We start from the raw sequence: 22,813 nt of genomic DNA on the forward strand, positions 1-22,813 counted from the left end.
ATATATAATTTTTTGAGCATATTTTGAATCATTTATATATAAGCGAAACGTCCATACAATTTATGTATGTAAAGTTTTTATGGTAAAAGTTGGAAGAAAAATGGTGGATACATTTCTGAATACTTCAAACGATCTTCTAAATTTTTGAAGATTTCGTTTCATTGCAAGATACTATTATCATTTATATTCCACCATTTTTTTTCATGTACATTCATACACATGCAATATACAAATTACGAGTAAGTGCGAGATTGTTAAAGCCAAGTATTATGTGTAAATCGAACAGGTGTAAAATCGCAAAATATTTTAAGATTTAGGATTAATAACAATGTGACGCTAACGATATATTTTTGTATAAGAAATTTAATATGTAATATGTAATATTAAATTTCTTATGATAATTGCATTCACTCATCAGAATTATTTCGCAACGGCAATTGAATAGTGTAGTCGTATGTTGTACAAATAATTTTAAATTGTTATAGCAATGAATAGAACGGTAGCATAACATTGTTTTTATCACTTTATGTATAATTGTATGCTTGGATTTAAAAAAAAAGATATTAGATACGCAAGAATTTACGCAAATTTTATCCAAACTTTATAGAATTAATAACGAAATTCATAGTGATTGCGTGACGAAGTTTCATTACTAGAGTTCACGCATGAGCATTAGGGACGAAGTTTGCGTCACGTTACATATAAAAATATCTGTATAAAACATTTTGCGTTATAAAAATAGATTTATTTTTTCAAGTGTCTTCAGACTTGAATAAAATAGTGCAAAGATGCGGGTTTTTTATTTTTAGAAGGCACAAATTAGTAATAAGGAGGAGTACAAGCTGTTAAAATTAGCTCAAATGTTCTACGTGTTCGATTAACTCGATGTACAAATATGACGATCTGGTACAAAAATCTAAAAATTTTTTATGACACTATCTATGATTCTGGAAAATCGATTCTCCGACCATGATTCCGTCTGTGTCTTTGAGCTATTGTAAATCTTATCCTAGATAGGCCTGTGCTAGATCTTTCGCGTTTTCATACCAGTTCCGCAATAGTCTCTATATAATTTATAAAAATGTAAGGTTCTCCTCCAATTTGTTTCTAGTACCGTTTTATAGCCATCTCTCTATACGAGATATAATTAATTGCCAATATCTTTAATTGTAAAATCAGGATATATACAAGATTATATTAATCGTGTGAAGTTATTCAATAAAAAGATTAGCTCCGCTTGGGCTGTCAACAAGCAATATCAGCTACTTTTTTTAATATAAACCAAAAGTTCTACTTCCTTTTTCCTGTATCATATCTTTCTTTTTTCTCACGTTAAAATCGCGTGCACATGTATGTTTTTAATTGTACGAATAATAATTTTATGAAAAATATTTTAATTTTTAATCGACATAACAGATTCTTAATCGAGTAGTGCCATGAAGGAGCAGTCATCGACAAGATGAGAGGAATTACTGAGAGGAAGAGGAGAAGATTCGGGGATGTCGCAAACGTAGGATAAATAATTGTGCATACAGAAATCATATATCAATTCAAATTGATACATTTATTTTGCTATCTTTTTACACGATAGAAATAATCAAGTTTATAAGATGAACTCACAAGTATCAATAAAACAAGACAGGAAATGAAAAAAATGCTTAATCGATTATAAAATAAAAATACGTAAAACTTAAAATATCTAAAACATACGAAATTATATCGGAGAATATATATTATAAATATTTTCTGGTAGACTATAGATGCTTAGCTGTAGAGTTTGTTATTTTTAAAACTGCGAGAGGAAGAAAGAGAGAACACCGTAGTCGAAGTGTATATATTAATATAATTTTTATTAATGATATAATATTCCTTTAATATCGAAAGTTTCAAGAAATAATAATAAAGGGCGCGCGCGCAGCGCGCGCGTGTATGGTGTGTTTTAGTTTAATACAAAAACTGAATGATAGACTTAGCGAAACCCCAGCGTAAGATTCAGGGGTGAGTCCTACGAATCCGTCATCTCATCACGTCGAACGCAGATTGACTCGCCAGATTGATTAAGAATCAATCGCTCAGATCGCGATGACGTTTCTCTGTTCGGTTAATTACAACGGAGCGTGCGGTACGATATGTTCGTGAACCGAGAGAGTGTATAGACAGAGCACAGATCACGTATGTCGCACATCTGACATCCTACTAAGAGCTTTAAGCTAACCGCTAAAGTTAGACTCGCTAAAATCACAGGTTTCGAATTTATAACGTGTCACGAATTGACAGATCTTACATTCTATGTTCAGTGTCCGCGGAATCGTACTGAGACGCTCTTTTCTGTTCTTTTGGGGAGGAGGGATTCGATCGAGAGGATCGGCGCATTGCGGCGCATTGTGAAATCTCTCATTTCGTCTCACCCCGACGATATACGTAGAGATATTTACATGCAAATATACATCGAATTAATAAGATAGGCGTGTTTGAACGCGCGGCTTTCCGCCGCGTCGTCGTTTCGCACATCGAGGAAAGAAAATACTTGGGAGCATCGTTGTCGCGTGAACGATCATCACATTGATCGATCACGTTCTCTATTACGCTTGATCAGGTTCTTAGGCATCTAGCAAGTATAGACGCGCGCGTGTGTGACGATGAAGGGTGCGCATGTAGTATGTGAAGATACAAAGATTGCGAGCTGCGAGGCGGGATGATTCCTTAACGCGTGATCACATTTTAGGAAAATAGCTTTATAAATCTCTTAAAAAAAATATCTATATTTCTCTGTGAGAAACGTAAACGTTACTCGCGTGTGATTTCACGACTTGCTCTATTATTCCTCAAGTACGATATAGTTCTATAGATATTACAACTAGCGTTATCTCGAATACTTTTTTTACATCGCTAATCTGAGAACAGTCACTACGTCACTACGCTGATAACATTACCATGGCTTACACGCCATTGTTGATTGTTGGATGATGATAAATGACGTTTATCACATGACACGGCTAAGTTGCTTATTAGATATGATGATAGAGTACATTTTCTTAGCGTAATTCACACTCGGAGCCTCTCGATTGCGGCATTACATAGTTAAGATGTATATATCCAGATAAACACACTAAGCCCTTTACTCATCCGCACCCTTGATCGATCAAACAATCGCGTGATAATACCACTGATCGACACTTAGATCAATACGATCGGAATTCTAATCTATATATAAATATACGTATAATATGTATATATTTTATATACAGAGGATACAATAATATTAGACGGATATCTTTCCTTTGTAAAATTACTTAATTCGGGTTTCTCTAAGACTGCCCTTTTTATAAGAGAATAGGTGGACTTTTTTTTAATTACTTGGTCTCTTTGTTTAAAGCTATAATTATCAATATTTAGAGGTAATAGTGAATCTTTCGGTTCGTTCACGCGCGTATGCAAAGTCCATGCCTCGATCCATCTTTCCTCGTGCGATCTATTTATTAATAATTTATCATAACAATCTGTAATTCGTTGTATTTTTTTAGGTCATTAATAGATTAATAATTTTATTTAGATATTTGACGTTCTGCTGTTTTACAACATTTCATGCAACATTTCTTGCTACAAAACGGTAAATAAAATTGCGAGAATTTCCATAATCTTGTAAAGTTTCTTTATTATTATATGAACATCTAAATTAATATGTACTAGTTTGATAATTTCTAATAATTCAATTCTTCCTAGAGGAGAAATAAAACAATTTATATAACATCGGGAAACTTACACGAAATATTTTTCACATAAAATAAATTAAGAGCGCTACAAAATAATGTACAAAATAATTAAATAATGCGATGCGAAATGGATCTCAGCATGAACTTTCCAGTCTTTAAGTATCTTTCCATAGAAATTCAAGACTTTGATGAGATTGAAACCATCGCAGCGTTAGCTTTTCGTTCAAATAGCTTATAATGGTGAAATATTTTTTGGTACATGTAGATAACGTACACGTATATACCTGAATATATACACAATATGTATCTAAGATGGTCGTGGGCTGCTGGTTCCAAGTGTCCATACACTTATTCGATATGCCCTGATATTTTACAATACGCATCTTCAATGTGTTAGTCTAAATGAGAGATTACGCCATGCAGACCACAGTAATATTTTGCAAAAGCCTATAATTCCGTCACGCGACGTAAAGAAGTAGTGTTAATTTCTATGTTTGAGGGTACAATAATTTTTAAAAATTCGGTATTGTTAACGAGATCTCGCTTACAAGACCTGCTTTTTAATGTTTCGAGCTGATAGGATAGATAAATTTTGTGTTTCGTATACGTCGCAGCAATGATCAAGCTTTCGATACACGTTTCATGATTATTTTAAAAAAGTAATTGATACGTGTAATTTAGAGAATGAACGGCTAAATTCGTATATTGATCGGTACAAAGAATATATTGAGCGCAATAGAAATTATCCGGAGTTACATATTGTGTATGTGTATACAGAGTGAGTATAAATCTTGAGATGCATTCTAGAAACAAAGGGGGAATTTTAATCAGTATGCTCTTGTAATTAGCAATTACTTTACGATATTGTTGGTCATGAATATTTACACGTTAAATATGAAAAAAAGAAAGTTAAAGTATTATCGATTTTCTTACACAATTGCTATAATGAGTATATAAGTGCGCACTAGTGCGCACGTTCGGCCGTCCATATAATGAAACTCGCTTAATACGTGCGACAGCATTCCCGCGAAGATTCAAGAGCAACATGGACTTTCTTTATCGGTCGGTCTTGCACCTTACTGGAGTTACATAGGAATTCTACAGTAATATTGTAAAATTTAATACTTGAGAGAGAAAGAGAGAGTAATGTTCAATGCCAAATATTAATTTAGTTTTAGTATAGTAAAATCTACTTTGGTGATACAACATTGCTTCCTTTAGAAAATGAATAAATAACGTAAATTTAATTGAAGTCTCTTAACTATCGAAAAGTAAAAAATAAAATTGATATTGATATGTCTCGGTTGATAATAAAATTAAATCAAAATATGTGCGAGAGTGCGTAAATGGGCGCGATTTGTAATACAATATACATATACTTTTATCATGTAGAAATCTTCGATGAAATACTTGCAAGCAAAAGTAATCGCGTACTTTTACGAATATTTATAATCTTGGTTCGATTGGTCCCCGAACTCTGCGGTTTGTAAATTACCCGCGTAGATCAAGAATTTAAAACATTAAAAAACCACAATCGGGTTATGATATGTATAAATGTGAATCAGAACTTTTCGGTGCCTACGCTCATTACGATTAATAACGCATGTCTAAAATGCAGTTCGCTAATAGAATGTGACTAAAAACAATCGATCATAATTGCAGTTGTGTGATTGCTGCTCGATTATTTTCATCTAATTAAACATCTACATTTCAAATATCGAACCATCATGCGAACCTTGTAAATTCACGCGGAAGAAAGAAATTCGGCACACCTATGTATCATGTAAATGACACGTAATTGTATAAATCATTTCATCGCAACTTTGAAGAAAGCATTTGCAGAGGTATACGTTTTACAGCATAAGATACTTTCATCTAATTTATTCCTTTAGAGAAATTCGAGCGTGTATAAGTTCACGTGAATCCCTGTTACGTACGATGAACAGAACCCAATTCCGTAAGTTGTGCCGTGGCCCCCTTCTTCCTACAACTATTGGTCCATGATTATGCGAAGTTGAGAGAAAATCGGCAATGATGAGGCACGTGCTTCGCGAGAGTTGCAGCGAGTTGCGATCATGGGAAAAAAATCGCACGGCTTTCTGATCCATCGATAAAAATGCTGCGTTGTACGCACCGTAGGATTATTCGCGCGAATCTGTCGCACGCATTATTATGCAATCTATATTGTTCCCATGTTATGATAAACCCTGATAAGCGACAATCAACGAGAAGATCTTTGCTCCTTTAATGTTCTTTTTGAGATCGCCTTTACCCGCGATCGAGTTTCTTATCACAGTATTTTATCGCATTTTCGCTCACGGAAGTGCGATAAAATGCTCAAGAAGAACTCCACGTAGATGCCTGAAAATAGTGATCTCACTTTGATCAGGAACGAGATTTAGTTACACACGACAATGGTTTTTGACGCAAGATAAGATTACTACCAAAAAGTTCTGTTTGATGATGAAGAAAGCGAACGTTGACTCTTTATAATTTACGCGACTCGTTATAATTTACGTGATTAATTTCCGTGGGTTATAAGCTCTATTTACGAAAACTCCACGAGAGAGTGACTAGAATTCAGACTTTCTCAGGCATCCGTAAGTATAGCTTTCGCACGCGCGAGTTGAATCGTTATTTGGAAGAGACATGTAATGTGAGAAAATAAATCAGTTTCTATAAGCGATAACGCTATCTAACACGTATGTACATGGTGCTTCTGGTCAATCTTGCGTCTCTTTTCTTAACGATAGAAAGATTCAGGACATTCGTGCTACACGATGATGTACAGTATCGCAAGTGATCGAGGCGGATAATTTCGGATACTGGTGATCGCACGTTTATCTTTTCTACTGAGAGACAGAGCAGGATAACGTGTCGTAAAATATTCCTTAATGTTCTGTCAAGACGGTAAAAATTTGTAACGAAACATTTAGATAAGGAGATCTGGACAATCCGACAAGATAATGCGAAAATGGCTCGTAATAGACTGGTGCTTTGAATATGATCGCTCGTATTATGATGGTGCCTGCTTCGCCGCATTTACAGCCAGTTTGACTATTCGCGTTTGATTACGACATGCGCTGTTGTACGTAACTCCACAGGATAACATATTTTACGACGCGAGTTTATCGATTCCCGCGAGAAATCTCGAAGAGTTTATACCGGTAATATCAAAGATGAACGCGATAAAACGGCCTGCATGCGAGAACGAATATTTTATGTCAAGTCGTGCTTGGGGATGTGGCTGCAATATTAAATCGGAACGATTTCTGCAAATGCATATTCCCGACTTGTACTTGGAATTAAAAAACTCGGGCGTTTATATACAACGTGCCTTTTCAGAACGTAGATTGATAGTTCTGGATTCTTTCCTCTCGAATTAGCGATATCGCAGTAACGAAATTATTTGCCAAGCCACGTACGTTTTAAAAATAATACGATATAAGGAGTGGTCAGATTTAATCCGGGCTTTATTTTCTCCCCAGCGTGTTGCGAAAGACACACATATACATGTAGACATCGATTGATTTACATCGTATACCGTACATAAATCAATCAACGGACAGTAAAGATTTCGCTAAAATATTACACAAGATATATCAATTAAGCGAATCCACGTTATATCGAAAAATAATCGATACTTAGCACTCCTTAGCACGCTGAGGAGGAGAAAGACCGACTTCGGATCAAACACGAATTCGCGCAGCTCCTCTACTATAGTACAAGTAGCAAATATATCCGCGATATCTATCGGGCTAAGATAAAATACGCATGAGAGTAGATCGTTATTTACAACGAAGATAGGCAGATCGCGATCGGTAGATCCGCGACCGACGAAACATTTTCCCCCGTGGAATTAATATGATCGCGGGGGTAGTTGACGCGATAGGTATCAGAGGCATCAGGCGATATCAGGGGGATGGGGGGAGAATTGATGATGAAACGTCCGTAGCACGAGATACAACGTCGCCGCGCACAATTCCGCGGCGGGATCGTACGGCGAGATCGGAGCGGAGCGGAACGGGTGCGAATCGGCCGGGCGGATCACACGAGGAGTTCCTTGAGGAAGTCCTCGGCAAGCAAGTCCTACAAATAGTCGTCGACGCGCTCGTTCTCGTCTGGCGGACTGGGCTCGCTCACGCTCAGGATCGGCAGGCCGAAATGCTGCACCTCGATGCTCGACTCGGTGGTGGTTGTACTACGCTTCGCGTAGTCGCAGCTCTTCGAGTGCCGGTCGCTCTCCGTGCGCCGGTGATAATGATGATGGCGTGGCGGACGAGGGGCCTCGGGCTCGTACGATCGCCGATAACACCTGCGGAATTTCCGGGATCGGTTGAGTCGAGTCAGTCTTGTCTTTTAGATCTCGGTGGTCGTTAACAGTGCGCCTCGATCTTTTATCGAGTATAATGGGGGGATACTAAAATCATCAAAAAGTTATCTTTTTAAATTATATCATTATATCAGTTTTTTGCGGTTGTCGTCAATCATCGAAATGATTGGAATCATGAAACGGATTATAGCATTGTTTTAATTGCTCGTAATATTCTGATTCGTGTATCGTTATTTGTTTTATTTCTGATGCAAGAATTCTCTATGAAGAGCAAAGTGATGAGTATTTTTTGACGCGAAAAGGATGATTAAACAAATATATCTGATGAATGGGATCAGGTGCCACCACTTATTCCATGTTTAACAAAGAGAGTTCTTATTTAAGTTCTTTATAAAAAGTCCTTCAGAGATGCTTTGTTCACACATAAATACGCACTTGCATGTGCATATATATCGGCCTTGCACAAGGCGCGACACATGATCAATTTGTTATTCTTTAACGAGGGGATGAGATATTTGTAGGACAGGATGACGTCACCAACGATGACGTATGTATGACTGATAGCCTCAAGGGAACATGCTTCGGGATATAAATACCGCACGTTTATTGTGAATTCATGAGAGGATGCATTTTACAAGCATCGCACAAACGCGATGGCAACTGCACGTGACTATGAGCAAACACACCGAGAAACCGGTAAAATAACAAAAAAAAGAAAGAATCGCTCTTGTTATTTAACAGGGCGAGATAAACTATGTAGGTGCAAAAAATTTGTCTCGCGCGGAAAAAATGACAATATTATTATCGAAAATGATCGACGAAACGAATCGATTAACGAATAAATTCGCGTGCTCATAATAAACGCGGATAAATGGAAGAATAAATAAAAGGTATTTACCGCTCGTCCATGGAAGCAGGCTGTCGCACGGGGCATCTGACGTACTCGTGATTTCCGCCGGTGCGCCAACCCCCGAAACGCCTGGTGACCAACGATGAAGAAGCCACCGGCGAATCCCTGAAACATGAACGCGATTATATTATTAATAGCGATGAAGACACTAATGTGGAACTCTTACAATGGTATTTACACGTGATATTTACACTTGCACGCCCACGAAATATGAAAATACCCGCCAGAATTGCGATTGATACTCGACATTTCGACGATAAAATTTATGCAGGACAAGCTTAAATTGGAATTAAAATTAAATTAAAAATCAAAATTTATTATTCGATTATTCACGGTGTCTCTAAATCAACACGGGTTTCCGGAAAATTTTGTTTATCAATGTTAAATTCTCAACGATTATTAATAATACCATAGCCTTAATACAATACACAATAGCTATTAATGAAGTTAATTAATTAATAGCGTCTATAATATTTGCATTGGAAATTAAATTGCACAATGTAGTGTAGTAAATCAACTCAATTTTGAAATATATTACAATTTATTATATATTGGGGTGCCAAGTTCATATAGATCGTCACGTTGCGTGAATTCGCCGAGCGACACACATAATAGCTCGATACAAACAACAACAACAATTACAAGATAAAGTTGTGAATGTCAAGGGAGATAAAGTTAGCAAGAAAAACGGCATCGTTTGCGTAACTACGGTAAAATCCAGCTAGGGACGGAGCAACTTTGCGTATAACATGCATGCACGCGGCGCTTTCATAATTTATAATTCCGTATAGCAGTTGCGTTTGTGACACGTGTGCATGTAACGTTGACATTATGGAATGGTGCGATGCGAAAACGAAAGCAGGACATTCACAGAATATATCTAACAGCATGCACATGCACCGACCGTCGCAGAATTCAAGCGACCTAAATATACGTACTCCGAACGTTTTTACTGTTATTGTTGCTATAAATCGCAGCTACAGTTTGAGAAAAGATATCCTAATTCAGGCGACACTGTGTATGTGTCTACATATATTATATGTGAGAAACAAGCGAAACTTGTCGTAAAACGATCGCAGTGAAAGATGATTGCACATCATGTACGCAAAACGCGAAAGGAATCAGTCTTCACTATATTTCTCCAAAATGATATAAACTATTTTATATGTTTCGGATAAATACATAAAACAATGGAAAGAAGATTTTACAATCGCGAAAAGAGCGTGAAAAAAGCTTTTTGTTCTCCATTTCATGATATCGTGTTCCAATCCTCTTTATAAGCATTTGTTGAATCGGAACGATCGTATCGGCAAGCTATTACGATGCAGGAAATGAAATGTGCAAACGTAAATTAGCTATAAATCGTGGAATTCTTTAATGGTTATACCCAGCGCTGCGATTGATGTCAAGAGATTATGAACGATACATCAAATTGAAATGAGGTGGCGCGATAATGAAACAAACATCAGAGCGAACAACTATGTTAACTCTTTAATTCAATATTTTATTTAATTTTCAAATCGCACCTTTCGTCGATTTTGTCGTCGTTTCGCCTCCTAAAACTCGATCAGTTTCGAAATAGACTGAGTGATAAAACATAAATACGCGGTGTTCAACCCTTTGTACCGATATGTTTCTGCAAATTTCTTCGCAAATTGGTTCAGTAAACACGGGATCGATTTGAAATGCATTCCAAGTCAATGCAAATACAATTAATTAAATATTAATGAACCTGACCTCAATGAACATGATCCGACATTATATCATGCATTAACATATATTACATTAAAATATATTACACGTAAGAGAAATTCGTTCGGAAGCTCGGAGCCTATTAAAAAGTTCCATTCCGGGAAAACTTGCTCGGTTTTCTTAATAACGTAAGGGTCAAGCATCCTACACGCTTGCGTCTCGTCTGATCGATATAAAGACCATTATTGGCGTTATCTTCGTCGATGTTAATCGGCGGGTGTGCGAGCGCGTGACGCGCCGATGTACCGACGTGGGAATACCCGCGGCGGCAGAGCGGAAGGTCGCGCTCGCGCTCCAACGGTTGCAAAGGGTTACAAAGTAGGGGAGTCATTTACATGCGAGGCGCGGGCGAAGTGGGCATCGCCTACCACTGAAATTTTGATCGATAGCTGGAATGAAACGGGAGTTGGTGAGGGGGTGGAACCGTGCATCGCCGATCGAAGCTACCCTATTCCGGCAATAATACAGCAATGTATTTAAAGTCCTCTCCGTGTCGTCATTATCGCGCGCGGGCGTTCGTGCGATGCCGCTAACGTGAAAGCGCACCTGGCCAAGTTACGGACTGGTCGATGCGTTTACCCTGTGTAAGTCGCACCACCAGCCCGGCAATCTGCATTCCTGATAACTGTGTAGATTGCTCCGAGTTGGCATTCGCGACGAAGCCGGCCATAAGACAACGTAAAGCGATGCTGACGTTGAAACCTTTTTCGATATCGCTGCTAGATAGCGCGGCTCTAGCCGATGATACTGATAACCATCGACGAGTACGAACATTGCGAATTTTCATTCAGTCTAATCAAGTGTTTCGAAAAAGATATTCTCTCTCTTTCTCTTTACATTCTTTAATTAATGTTATTATGTGTACAGTGAAATAATTTTTAATGTATCTCGATTAATATCTGCTGCGTCTCTTGTCAAGGATTATTGTTGTCTTTGAGAATATCTTCCTCTGCTATTACCTATATTTCCTGCAGTGAGAAACTTTATAATCAATGGCGTTATCTGTAATTTTATAGCAGAAAGGCTCGTGTAAAGCGCAAACAATGGGATATTTTTCGTATTTGATCTGGAATTGTACTTACGCACGAATACCGTGATTAATTTAATTCGGTAGAGTCAGTGAATGTAAACGTTAAATTACATTTACACTGATTGGACACGCGTTGTATTCTTGGTGGAAGAGCAATGGCGTTTAATGACTTTGCCGATATCATCAACGTACATGCCATAATAATATTGTACAAATAGTAATTTACAAAGGTGGAATCATGTTAATTACTCAATAAGAACACATAAACATTATTAGTGCAAAATTATTTCCGCAAAATTAAAAATTGTTTGTTGCTGTGGAAAGTACACGCGCAATTGAAGAGCAAAGCTTTATGAAACTGGAGGGTTTGTATAGGTATATCGAGTTAATTAATCGTATGCAGAACATTCTATACAATTTGCAATTCTAAATTTAACACATTCTCTAAAATCAGAAGTAATTGTTTTTGCTACCATCAATGTTAATTAACGCAAATAAAAAATGGCAATTTTATGATTTTCTGCTTTTGAAATTCATGACACAATTGAAAAAGAAATCTAAAATTAAAAAAAAACGCTGACAGAATTAAAAATATTCTTACTTGATGTTCATTTAAAAATTTATTTTTGCGACGAAACGCGATATGATTGTTTTAATCCTATTTGCTCACAACTCAAAATCTGTAACGTTTCATCCATGCAAATACAACCGAATATTTATAACGATACTACAAAATTTACGTGTTCACGAGACATGTTGCAAAAGCTATTTCTATACGTACATGTATGGAAAGTATTGATCGATGTGTTTCCTATTGTCTTATGCAAATATTGGTAAAACTGTTTTAGAAATTTGCAAGTAAATGACTTGTGAAATAGTAAGATGCTAAAATATTGTGAACGAGAATAGTGAGAAAAAGAATAACATGCCGTTTATTTAAGATAACGATGCAGCGGGAACAATTTGCGTTCTACATAATCAATATAAATTGTTATAAATTATTCCTTCTTGGGATGCAAATCTTCAATATATGCAAATATATTACAATTTCTTATATATCTCATTTCTGTGTGCGTTTTGATTATTATTTTTGATATACCATAACGGATTACTATCGGCGAAACAGGATAAGAAAGCGGGTCCATCCAGATCATCGAATTATAAGGGTATTGTCTCCACGCTGCAACTGCGAATGGCAAATGCGAATTTTTCATAAAACCGAGTAGTACTTGAATCGGCTTTCTCAAGACTATAAAGATTAACAAAAATACATAAAAATACATAAAAGTTTGATCAGCAATCACGCAAATATCGAAATATAAACTAAGAAAAATATAAATGTCGATAAATGTCGGCGTCCACAGATCAACAGTTGCACAGTTGTTTCGTATAAAATATCAAAATCTGCTATTTGTCACAAAAGTCCGTACGAATCTTATTTTCACAATTAACTATTCTGCAAATACTTCTTTAATTGCTACCGTATCTATGTTATTCGTAATCTATATTATGGGTCCAACTAAGCGCAAATATTAATAAGCATTATCAAAGCATGGACTCAAGGAATAGGGAACCACAGGTCAATAAGCGCGCATAGCTAATTTAAAAAATTTAACTTACCTCGAAGAAGTCTGTTGGTGACTAGGATCCAACAGTGACGTTTCTGTATTGTTCTGCGTACTATCGATACTGCCCTGTCTCTTCGAATCTAACTCCTCAGGCTTATCCTCCTGATTCGCTTTCAGGAAGAACTCCCGGTCACCATCGATGCCCTCGTCTTTGGAGTTTTTTCGTGGATCCTGTTGGCGAGTCGTCGACGCGAGTGGTAAGTTATCTGCACTGCGAACCTTACGACATAACTTCGACGTGGACCCGTGGCGTCGCAGAAATTCCTGAAAGCACAAAGTACCGTGCATGGTGAAGGAGAACCGCGCGACGTAATTAGGGCGTTCCACAAGTATTGTACTTTTAGCATGATCGGAATTTCTCATGAATACACTTTCACGTTGTGTGCCATTGCGTGTAACACGATAAATACTGTGATGACAACGGTGGCGTAAAATGTAAAATGAGAAATACGTAAAAGATAGTGTAACGTTGCCCCTCAAATAAAATACCGTTTATCACGGTACTTCATAATGTGCGCTGTGCTTGCAAAACACGTTTTTTTCTCGTGCTTGAATCATACTTTGAGCTCGACAAAGTTAAATGTTGAATAATGACATTTATTCGGTGTACTTTTACGAGATGATAGATTTTTTGTCAAGAACGCAACGAAGGAGGTCTGGGTTGATCGTTACGAACATTATCGACGGACACTAGACTTCAAATAACAAGAATACACAAATGGAATTTATGAATTTGTAATTTATCAGAGATTAGGAACGACTTTGACAACGTATAGCCAATTTGCTTGCCAAGAGCGATCCATTGAATGCATGATAAATCGCGTGCGCCGTATCGACTTTGAGAAACACCAAAGCAAAGTTTCGTACTATCGACGGTACTATTACTGTGCCAGTATTGTGCCGATTGCGAGAGCAATGTGTGTCTGTCACCGTAATAAAGATTATATGTGGCAATAAAGAGATTAGAAAAAAGTATACACGAAAGGGAATTATAGCAAGATATTAAAGTAGAAACATTTAACACCTCCCTTAACAAGACAGGGAGGACTAGAAAGATAATAAGATACACATACAACGTTTTTACGTGACGTAAGAACGAATTTGTCCATTTTCTTACAAGCAATCCACGAACGTGTATCGATCATCCGGTGCACTACACTTCGCCGCAGACTACCTTGAACTTTGACGTTTGAAGTATCTCTTTCGCACGGACTCTTTCATGTTCATTATTTATTGAAATAACTGTCGCACACTGAGGGACAATGGTTACTCTCTTCGACTTTGTTGCGTTATGTTATGCAATATATGCCGAAACACGCGATCTGAAACTATAACAATCGTGTAACAATCGTGCGAGACGTTCATGTCGCGCTTTTGTCGCGCGATTCGCTCGCGAGCAGGGCTTGCGCGGCGCCGCGATCATTCTCGATTACCCGAACTATCATCATGCTGACAAAATAACGAACATTCGTGCAACGTGTCTTGCAAAAAAAACGCACAATTGTTCGATCAATTTTTCTCGCAGTTGGAACAGTTTTGTAAAATTTACATCGGTGTGTCGTAAATCGTGTATTTACTACAAACACCCAGAGAAATTATGCAACCTTAAATGTCTCACGTGTACGAGATTGCAAAACTCATTTCGCTATAATACGTGATTCTGTGTCTCGCATGCATGCCTCGTCTCTATCTATTTCCTAACTATACATACATATCGTTTCGTTTACACATGTCACATCCGGATATGACATATGCCATGCGAATTAGCTTGGGTTCCAAGACGTGCAAACTGTCGAAGAATCGCATCTCGTTTTTCCATTTTGGATTAAAATTTCCAAGTACAGACGTCTATGTAACTGCAATTATAAACTCGCGCGCGCGCAGTTACTACATCGTAAAGACTCGCGCAGTTACGGCTACCCTTGGAACCCGTTCGCTGTGATGTCACTGATTTCCGATTTCAATCCGCTTGATTACTATAATCGAAAAGTTCTCCGTCCGGTCACGGTTACACGGGGTTGCGCACCGTCCATCCGTCTGTCCGCGTTCGTTCGTTCCCGGGGAAGGTCGCGCGTAGCGAAATCATGCTGGCGGAATCGATCGTTGCGGGGTTCGAGGACGCGACGTGTCCACGACATGTAATCCATCGATCTTTCTGCGTGGATTTTTCCCGGTTCGATTACTTACCTGGGACAAGAAGCCGGCTACGTCGATGGCACTGTTGACGCGTGGCCTCGTGACTCTCGGCCACGCCGCAGCTCCGGCGCTGTCTAACGAGTCCACGTGATGGTTCGACCAGTGCAGATGCTGGAAATTTCAGTCGTTTCTGATCACGATATCGGCCAAGGGGGGCGCGATCGACGGCAGGTGATTATTGCGGTCGAGCGCGCGGCCTCTCGTAAGCGTGACGTTTTAATGCACGTGGGATCTACGTGATAAGAAAAGTTGAGAGGCCGACGGGGAGGGGCGAGCGAATGAGGGTGCCGTGTCGTGAACAAAATTGCAGAGACGAGAGTGAACTACAGGAGATGTACCCCCGTGGGCCCCCCGCGATTCCCCCCGCTCGTAAATTTCTTCGTGGACTTTGACGCCGATATTGTCAGGTAGAGACACAGATTCGGTGGAAGACTATTACATTATAAGCGTCTCTCGTGAGACGAGAGTTAACTCGATTTGCCCCGAAAACGCGCGCATTCACGTTAAGAAAGAAGCGCCGAATCGCAATTAAATCTCCGCGGGAACTAAATCGGTTTCGCAGGCGATGAAGTGGAGAACTTAATTTCAAGTTTATAACACGTGGAAAATCTGTTTGATAATCAATCTTAATCCAGGAGAGACACATCTGTGTCGGGAATATCTAGATCGAGAAAGAAATATCAAATATCTGTCGAAAGAAAAAAATTAGTCTCTGAAATCTGACGTTTAATTTGAGGCTTGGCAAATCCGTTCATGCTCGACGTTATTTTTTAATGCCTTTTGTTAAGCTAAGTGTAGAAGAATTTAGATTGCAGAAACTTTAAGTCTTTAGAGAAAACGCGCGCGTTGCTTCTGGGGCAAGCAGACAATGATGAGCCGTGATGATGACTGCAGCATGAGAATGCCGTGTCTTTTGTCATGGCGAAAGAAACAACGGGTTACTGCACCAATTACTTAATTTTTCTCATAATATTGCACCTTCATATCACTGCCCCTTTCTTGTGTACTTTTATTGATCAGTTGAAATAAGAGCACGTCTTATAATCTTACTATGTTGTTAACGTACATACACTTCTATATTCAGCAACTTAAAAGGATTTAAACGTTACAATACTGGTAGATGCTAGCGACAGTAATGACGTTATGACATACAAAAATACGCTCTGTTTACAGAGTTCTACTACGCTAACGAACATCGTATCTTGTATCTCGTTATCTAATGCTGTCATTCTCGTTTACTATGCGTAAAGACTTGGGAATCGGCTTGTATGAAAATACACGTCAAAGTTCATTGCGCATTTGGGACGGAATAAACGCGCTAATAAAGTTTAAAGGCGATCCGAGAATGGACGCGGACGAAATGATGATTCCCATAAAATTCACTGGTAATAGAAATATATAAATCTCATCTAATATATATGTACATAATTATTGTTTTTGTAGGATCAAATAGGAAAATTAATCGGATCTACGCGATTATTAGAGCGATAATTAGAGTGATATTCAATAATAGCTATTTAATCAATAACGAAACGAGAATTAATTTAATTATTGAAAAAATTATTAAAAAATAACGACTAATGATTTTATCATTGAAATTAATGTATTGTTCCAATTGCCAAATTTTTCCACGATTTTCAATTAAAACAAAAAAACTACTTGAACAAATTGAAATAAAACATTTTCTTTCAATTAAACGTAAAGGGTGCAAATTTAAAGGCTGAGGACTTTGAAAGAGATTTATTGAATCGGCACCTTCTGCTGGCTCCCGTATTTTTTCTAGAGATCAATCATTTGCGTCACCGGTCCTCGATTACTTTTACGTGTCTGCCTCTCGATTAGAATATCGTGGAGCACATTTTCATCTGAATTTTCGCATCGCGTCGTCGTATCGCGAAAACTATTTGCGCGAGAGAGAACCGATACATTTACAGGCGTTTCTCTAATTAAACGTTCTTGACGAAGTCTTGCGAATTCTCGCACTTGTCGCTGCGGCTCTACGACTCAAAGCATTTCGTGTGGATTTAAGTGTCTTCGTTACCCGGTATCGTGAAAGCGTCGTTGCATAATGTGCGAAGCATCAATCTTAATGCTTAGGCAGTGGTCACTTTTCAGTTAGTGCCATGTAACCTGTCATTAGTGCGAAGAGGTGCAGTGTCATAGATCACAGATCACCGATCTAACGGTGCTGTTTCGGCTTTGATTAGCTTCAACGAGCGTGTCGCACTCATTTCCGTCTTACGGATAAGCGTCGTGAAACGTGAAACCACGAAACAGCGTGAAAAATCCAGTTTGCAAGTCGTGACGACAAGTAGTAACGAGTAAAACAATGCAGAACAATAACACAGGTAACACAAAATAATAATACCGAAATATCGAGCGAGAAACAGCCGCTGCGAAGCCGGGAGAGTGACGTGAGACAACGGTGCCCTACCTCGTTGCACCAACAGCACAGTGACATTTCGCTCGCAAACGCTAATGCGCGGTTCAGGCGACTGCGTTAGAAACTCCGGTGCGTGAGAATCTCCGGCTTGAGTGTGCTTGAACAGGGTGTCGTGTGTCTAAAGAAGATAACTGAGGGAGAGGAAGGCGAGTTGAGAAGCGAATTGAGAGGCGGTGATCTATTTTCAAACCAAGCTGCTCAGGAGTGTCGTTGAACGTGAAAGGAATTCGTCGGGGTGTGAATCGATAGGACGGAGATCGAGAACGGTGTCCTTTTCATATTTGATGAGCAAGACCGATGCGCTCCTCCAAAGAGTCTGATCCCTAACGTGTCTTTGTATGTAATGATATCATTGATTCTATATACATGTCAGGGTGATAGGATGACTTTCGCTGATCTCTTATAAATCCGCGCGATTATACAAGGATGTGATTGGACTAGAGTGCATCAAGGATTAAGGAGGCAGGAAGGAGTTGATGGAATCCGTGAACACCTAGAACTCGTGGAGCGTCCTCGAAACGGATCCTCGTCGTAACGCGCCGGAATACGTGATCGTAAAGTCGAATCTCTGTCGCTCTGTGCCGCTGTCATACATAGGCAAGTACATGGGGATTTCTTTTTTTACGACGCTTCGTAAATGCACGCGTGTGCGGGAAACTTTATGAGATTCTGTTTATGGGACGCTGTCGTCGCTCGTGCGCGTACAACACGTACGACCGCAGTTATTCGATTATTTGTCGCAAAAAATACAAACCGAAACTTTTCGGAGAAAACTAATCTCCTCGGCGAGTTCTTCGATGAATTTCGAGTTGGAACGGAAATGGTTGAACGCGGAAAAACGACGCGGAAAATCGCTTTTGCGAGAGAATTAGGTCGTTCCAGGAAGTTCTTCCTTCTCGTCGAGTGTAGGACAGTTCAAGTGAAGTGGGTTACAGATAGGATCTATCGAGGTTTTGTAATATTTGTTCGATCAGCCATCGGACGGAGGCTACGTCATGCAATTTAATTAGGCGCAGCGACGAAGGGTCGAGGCTCGATTGAATTTAGCGCACCTATATCCCGCTGGAATCTCCGGTGGGACTCGATTCCGATCGGATTTGGGTCAGAGCGCTATTAATTCGTAAGTTTCGACTGACTTTGGGGCTCGGATAAATTTAGCGACAAGATACACCCATAAATCCGAATCCGAATATCAAATCCGCGAAAGGCTTACGTATGAATTGTGTGCGCGTGTTTGATTAGCACGTGTGAGCTCTTGAGGGGTGAGTTGACCTGCTGGTTGCAATATGAACTGTATGCAGAGTATCCTCCATTTTCTCTTTACATATATCGCAAAATGAGTCATAAGGAACGCCATTTACGTATCTTTATTGATCGTTTATTTGTCTATACAAGCTGTGATTCACTCATGCCTTGAATAAAATTAGTAATATTTTATGAGAGATAGTATTGTACGTGAAATATTTCATTTGCCAAAATTTTTTCCTTTTTCTGGATATCTGGATGATTTTCCTCGTTAGTATGTCAATCATATTACGAGTATTAAAGATAGATCTATATGGAGGGCATCCTGCATACGTGTAATGAAAAATACCAGTATAATATATTGAACATGCAACGGAGAGTAAATTGAATCAACTGATGATTTTCTTTGAGAAATTTCCTTTGAAATATACCACACGTAATTGATCTTTTTCTGACGCAAGAACTCCCGGGACGAGGTTTGCCAACTCTAAACCATGCTCTTTGTACGTACATTCGCAAGATGTACATGCGATGTAAAGCGATCGCACAAAGCACTTCTTATTACAGCAGTGATATTCAAAGTCAGTAAAATCGAAGTTTCACAAGCTGACCGGACAGATCGATTTGTTGTCGTAAAGAGTTCTATTCCGAAAATAACAGAGACCTTTTGCGCATTCAGCAAAACGTATCAAAGTGGCTTGATTTAATTGGGATTCATTAAAACTCGACTGCAACGCGGAAATTTCTCTGATCTCTCATTTTAACTTATCCATCAAAGTATTTATGTACATTTGCAATCAATTCTTAACAACTGTCAGCAGATTTAGTAATACGAATAAAAAATAACTCGAAGCAAAGTTTGAAAAAAACTATTATTTAATTATTCCACTTTAATCCCTATTTTATCGATACTAGTATTTATATAAGTTCGTGTTATATGTTATACTTTTTATTTAATTCAGTAACTATAGAAAAAATACAACGAATTATTTCGAATGACTTGTCTGTCTTGTAATTTTTCTTTAAAGTTGAAAGTAAGAAAATAGAATAAAATTAAAAGTTACAAATATTTCTCTTCTTCATTTTAATTTTGGAAGGAAAATGTATTTTTTTCGAAATACGAATATATCTCTTTATAAAAAAATTATGAAGCTTTTGCTTTCTAATCCTTATACCATATTGATGTGACAAAAATGATGAATAGAATTTCCGAGACGTGCTTCTTTTATAAAATCCAAAGTTCCTGTATCACGTAACTTATTAGCGGTGACCGATAAAACAATATCTAGACGAAAATATCTAGAAAAAAAGTTGGCAAGCCTCGATTCATCGGCAAGAAATACGGTAGCCTTCGTCTCATGAGACGTTTTCTCGACCCCCTTTTTCCACTCTCAGAGCTTTGGCCCGTAATTGATTACGAGACCGGAAATAGAAGCGCAACGTATTATATGTTAATTAATATAACGTTAATTATTTCTCTATTAATTATTATCCCTCTTAATTTTTCCTGCGCAATATCTTCTTTACAAACTTTATTACAGTTCTAGTATCGATAATATAATTTCCTTGATGAGTGAAAAAGTAAAAAAAACTTATATGAATTTACTAATATAATGATATATAATATTTAAATTTTTATATGTACAGAGACTTGTATCGAACGACGCAAAGTGTAAAGCGAAAGAATTCAGTGACGATAGCATGATTGGTGTCAGGAATTGTGGTAAATTGATGAATTAATGAATATACCCTATTTTTTATAAGCGATCGTAACACGAAAAGGTGATAACTTTAAACCTCGTATTGTCGTAGAAATCATCGACGTAAACAATGTAACATCGATGCGAATCATTCTATTTTTGCGTTAATAAAAGCAATAGAAGAAACTTTCGCAATTTTTCATTATTGACTGTTTGTACTCTAAGACGCGAATATGAGCCTAACACATGGGTCCCTAAGATAAGTGGAGGATTGTCGACAGTTATAAACAGGCCTTCTGCGTTTCTCGTCCGATGCCGAAAAGAAAATGACAAAACGCGAGTGGGCTCAGAGTAGTGTGACAGAAAATTATACAAGACAGAGAAGGGCACGTATATATATATGGCGATGGTCACACAGCACAAGAAAACGTGTGTGGGTGAGAGAAAGAGAGAGAAAGAGAGAGAAAAGTAGAGACAATAGTATAGAAAAGATAGGGTGAAGAGCCTCGGTACAGCCGAGGTTTCTCTCCTGAGAGCAGAGGTAGGGCCACAAGAAAAATAAAATTGAGATCTTAAGACATGTACCGATGGTCACGCGATGTCCGCCCTGTGGAGTAGAGCGAATTGGCAGCCGCAGTCCCGGGGCTCTCGGGCTCTTCTGGGGTACTGAAAGCACTGCTCCAGGACGCAGCAGCCCCCGCCCCCGCACTGCATCACCATATCCGACAATGTGGTCATTACCTTCCGTCGTATTCGTTTGTTCGTATTTGTGCGTATCGCATTATTCATTTTTTTTTGGCAGTCGTTTATAGTTTTTTTTTTTCCGTGGCCGTGAAAGATCCGCCGAACATGACACGAGAGGGTGGTCGGGGGGAGGGCACACACACGTAGCGCAGAACAGTGTGGGAGAGTATCGGTAATCGCACGTAGCGCCAGCCAATATTCGCGAATTTTGCGTGCAGTCAATCCGAAGAAACGACGTGGAGACAGAAGAAAAGAACAGAAGAGATCAATAGAATTAAATTGTGTTAATTCGAGATTATCAATTAGTCTTACTGACTACGGCTACTACGGTAAATGCGGCTAATGGTTGCTTGAGGGGATCGTCTACGGACGTCTAAAGATACGTAAGCTTCATTATTCTGTTTGATTTCTTGCTACTAGGTTCTCTAGCACTACGCTGGAATTGGGTGGAATCGAATTTAATACTCACTAACGAGAGAAGAAATCTATTGTTCGTCAATCTGATTGCTCATCTTTGTTATACAACACGATGTTCGTTAATGATAAATTTAGTTTGCATGACTCGGCGGTTTTATTGCTACATCGTAAATTTAATTGTGATCAACGGTATCATACATTGTTATGAGAAATATAATTATTTATTTTTAATTTTTAATAATTATCGACTGCTAAAAAAAAGGATTAATCATTTCTTTCATGATTGTGTCGAATAAATGGAATGGATATTTTGCAATGCAAATTGTAGTTAATGAATTAATTCTCACATAAAGCTTTTACAGATTCAGCACTAAATCGACGAAATATAAATTTTTTTCTCATAAGTTTCTAAAATACGCAGCAGCATTTTGAAATCTGAACATTGGACTAATTAAACCGAGATCTATGTAGAATTTTTCATAGAATTTTTCAATCTTTCTTAGATGTTCCAAAAAATTTGTTATAATTCAATTCTCAATTAACAGTTGTTCTAGTTTCAATAATATTTTTGTGAACCAAGTATCTTCCATTCTTCTTGACAGGGTATAATTCTTTGGTGTACATAGTGTAATATATTGTACAATGCTACCGCGTATGTGTATAGCATAATATTGATGTTACTATTTCATAAATGATTTACGG

General features: G+C 38.2%; 1 protein-coding gene across 12 annotated transcripts in view; it reads right to left on the reverse strand.

The window, feature by feature from the left end:
- Positions 1–1,545: 1,545 nt before the first annotated feature.
- LOC105278287 overlaps positions 1,546–22,813 on the reverse strand; it is a 66,865-nt gene continuing 45,597 nt past the window's right edge. For 10 of the 12 annotated variants that reach the window (XM_011337273.3, XM_011337274.3, XM_026973370.1 and 7 more), the window contains 4 exons: positions 15,554–15,673; positions 13,359–13,630; positions 8,945–9,061; positions 1,546–8,028 (listed from right to left, as the gene is read on the reverse strand). In XM_011337273.3, the coding sequence (XP_011335575.1) occupies positions 7,803–8,028; positions 8,945–9,061; positions 13,359–13,630; positions 15,554–15,673 (735 nt within the window). In that variant the 3' untranslated portion in view covers positions 1,546–7,802. The other 2 variants (XM_011337279.3, XM_011337278.3) reach the window with 2 other exon arrangements.

Source organism: Ooceraea biroi, chromosome 10 (genome assembly GCF_003672135.1).
Source record: "Ooceraea biroi isolate clonal line C1 chromosome 10, Obir_v5.4, whole genome shotgun sequence".
Lineage (NCBI taxonomy): Eukaryota > Metazoa > Arthropoda > Insecta > Hymenoptera > Formicidae > Ooceraea > Ooceraea biroi.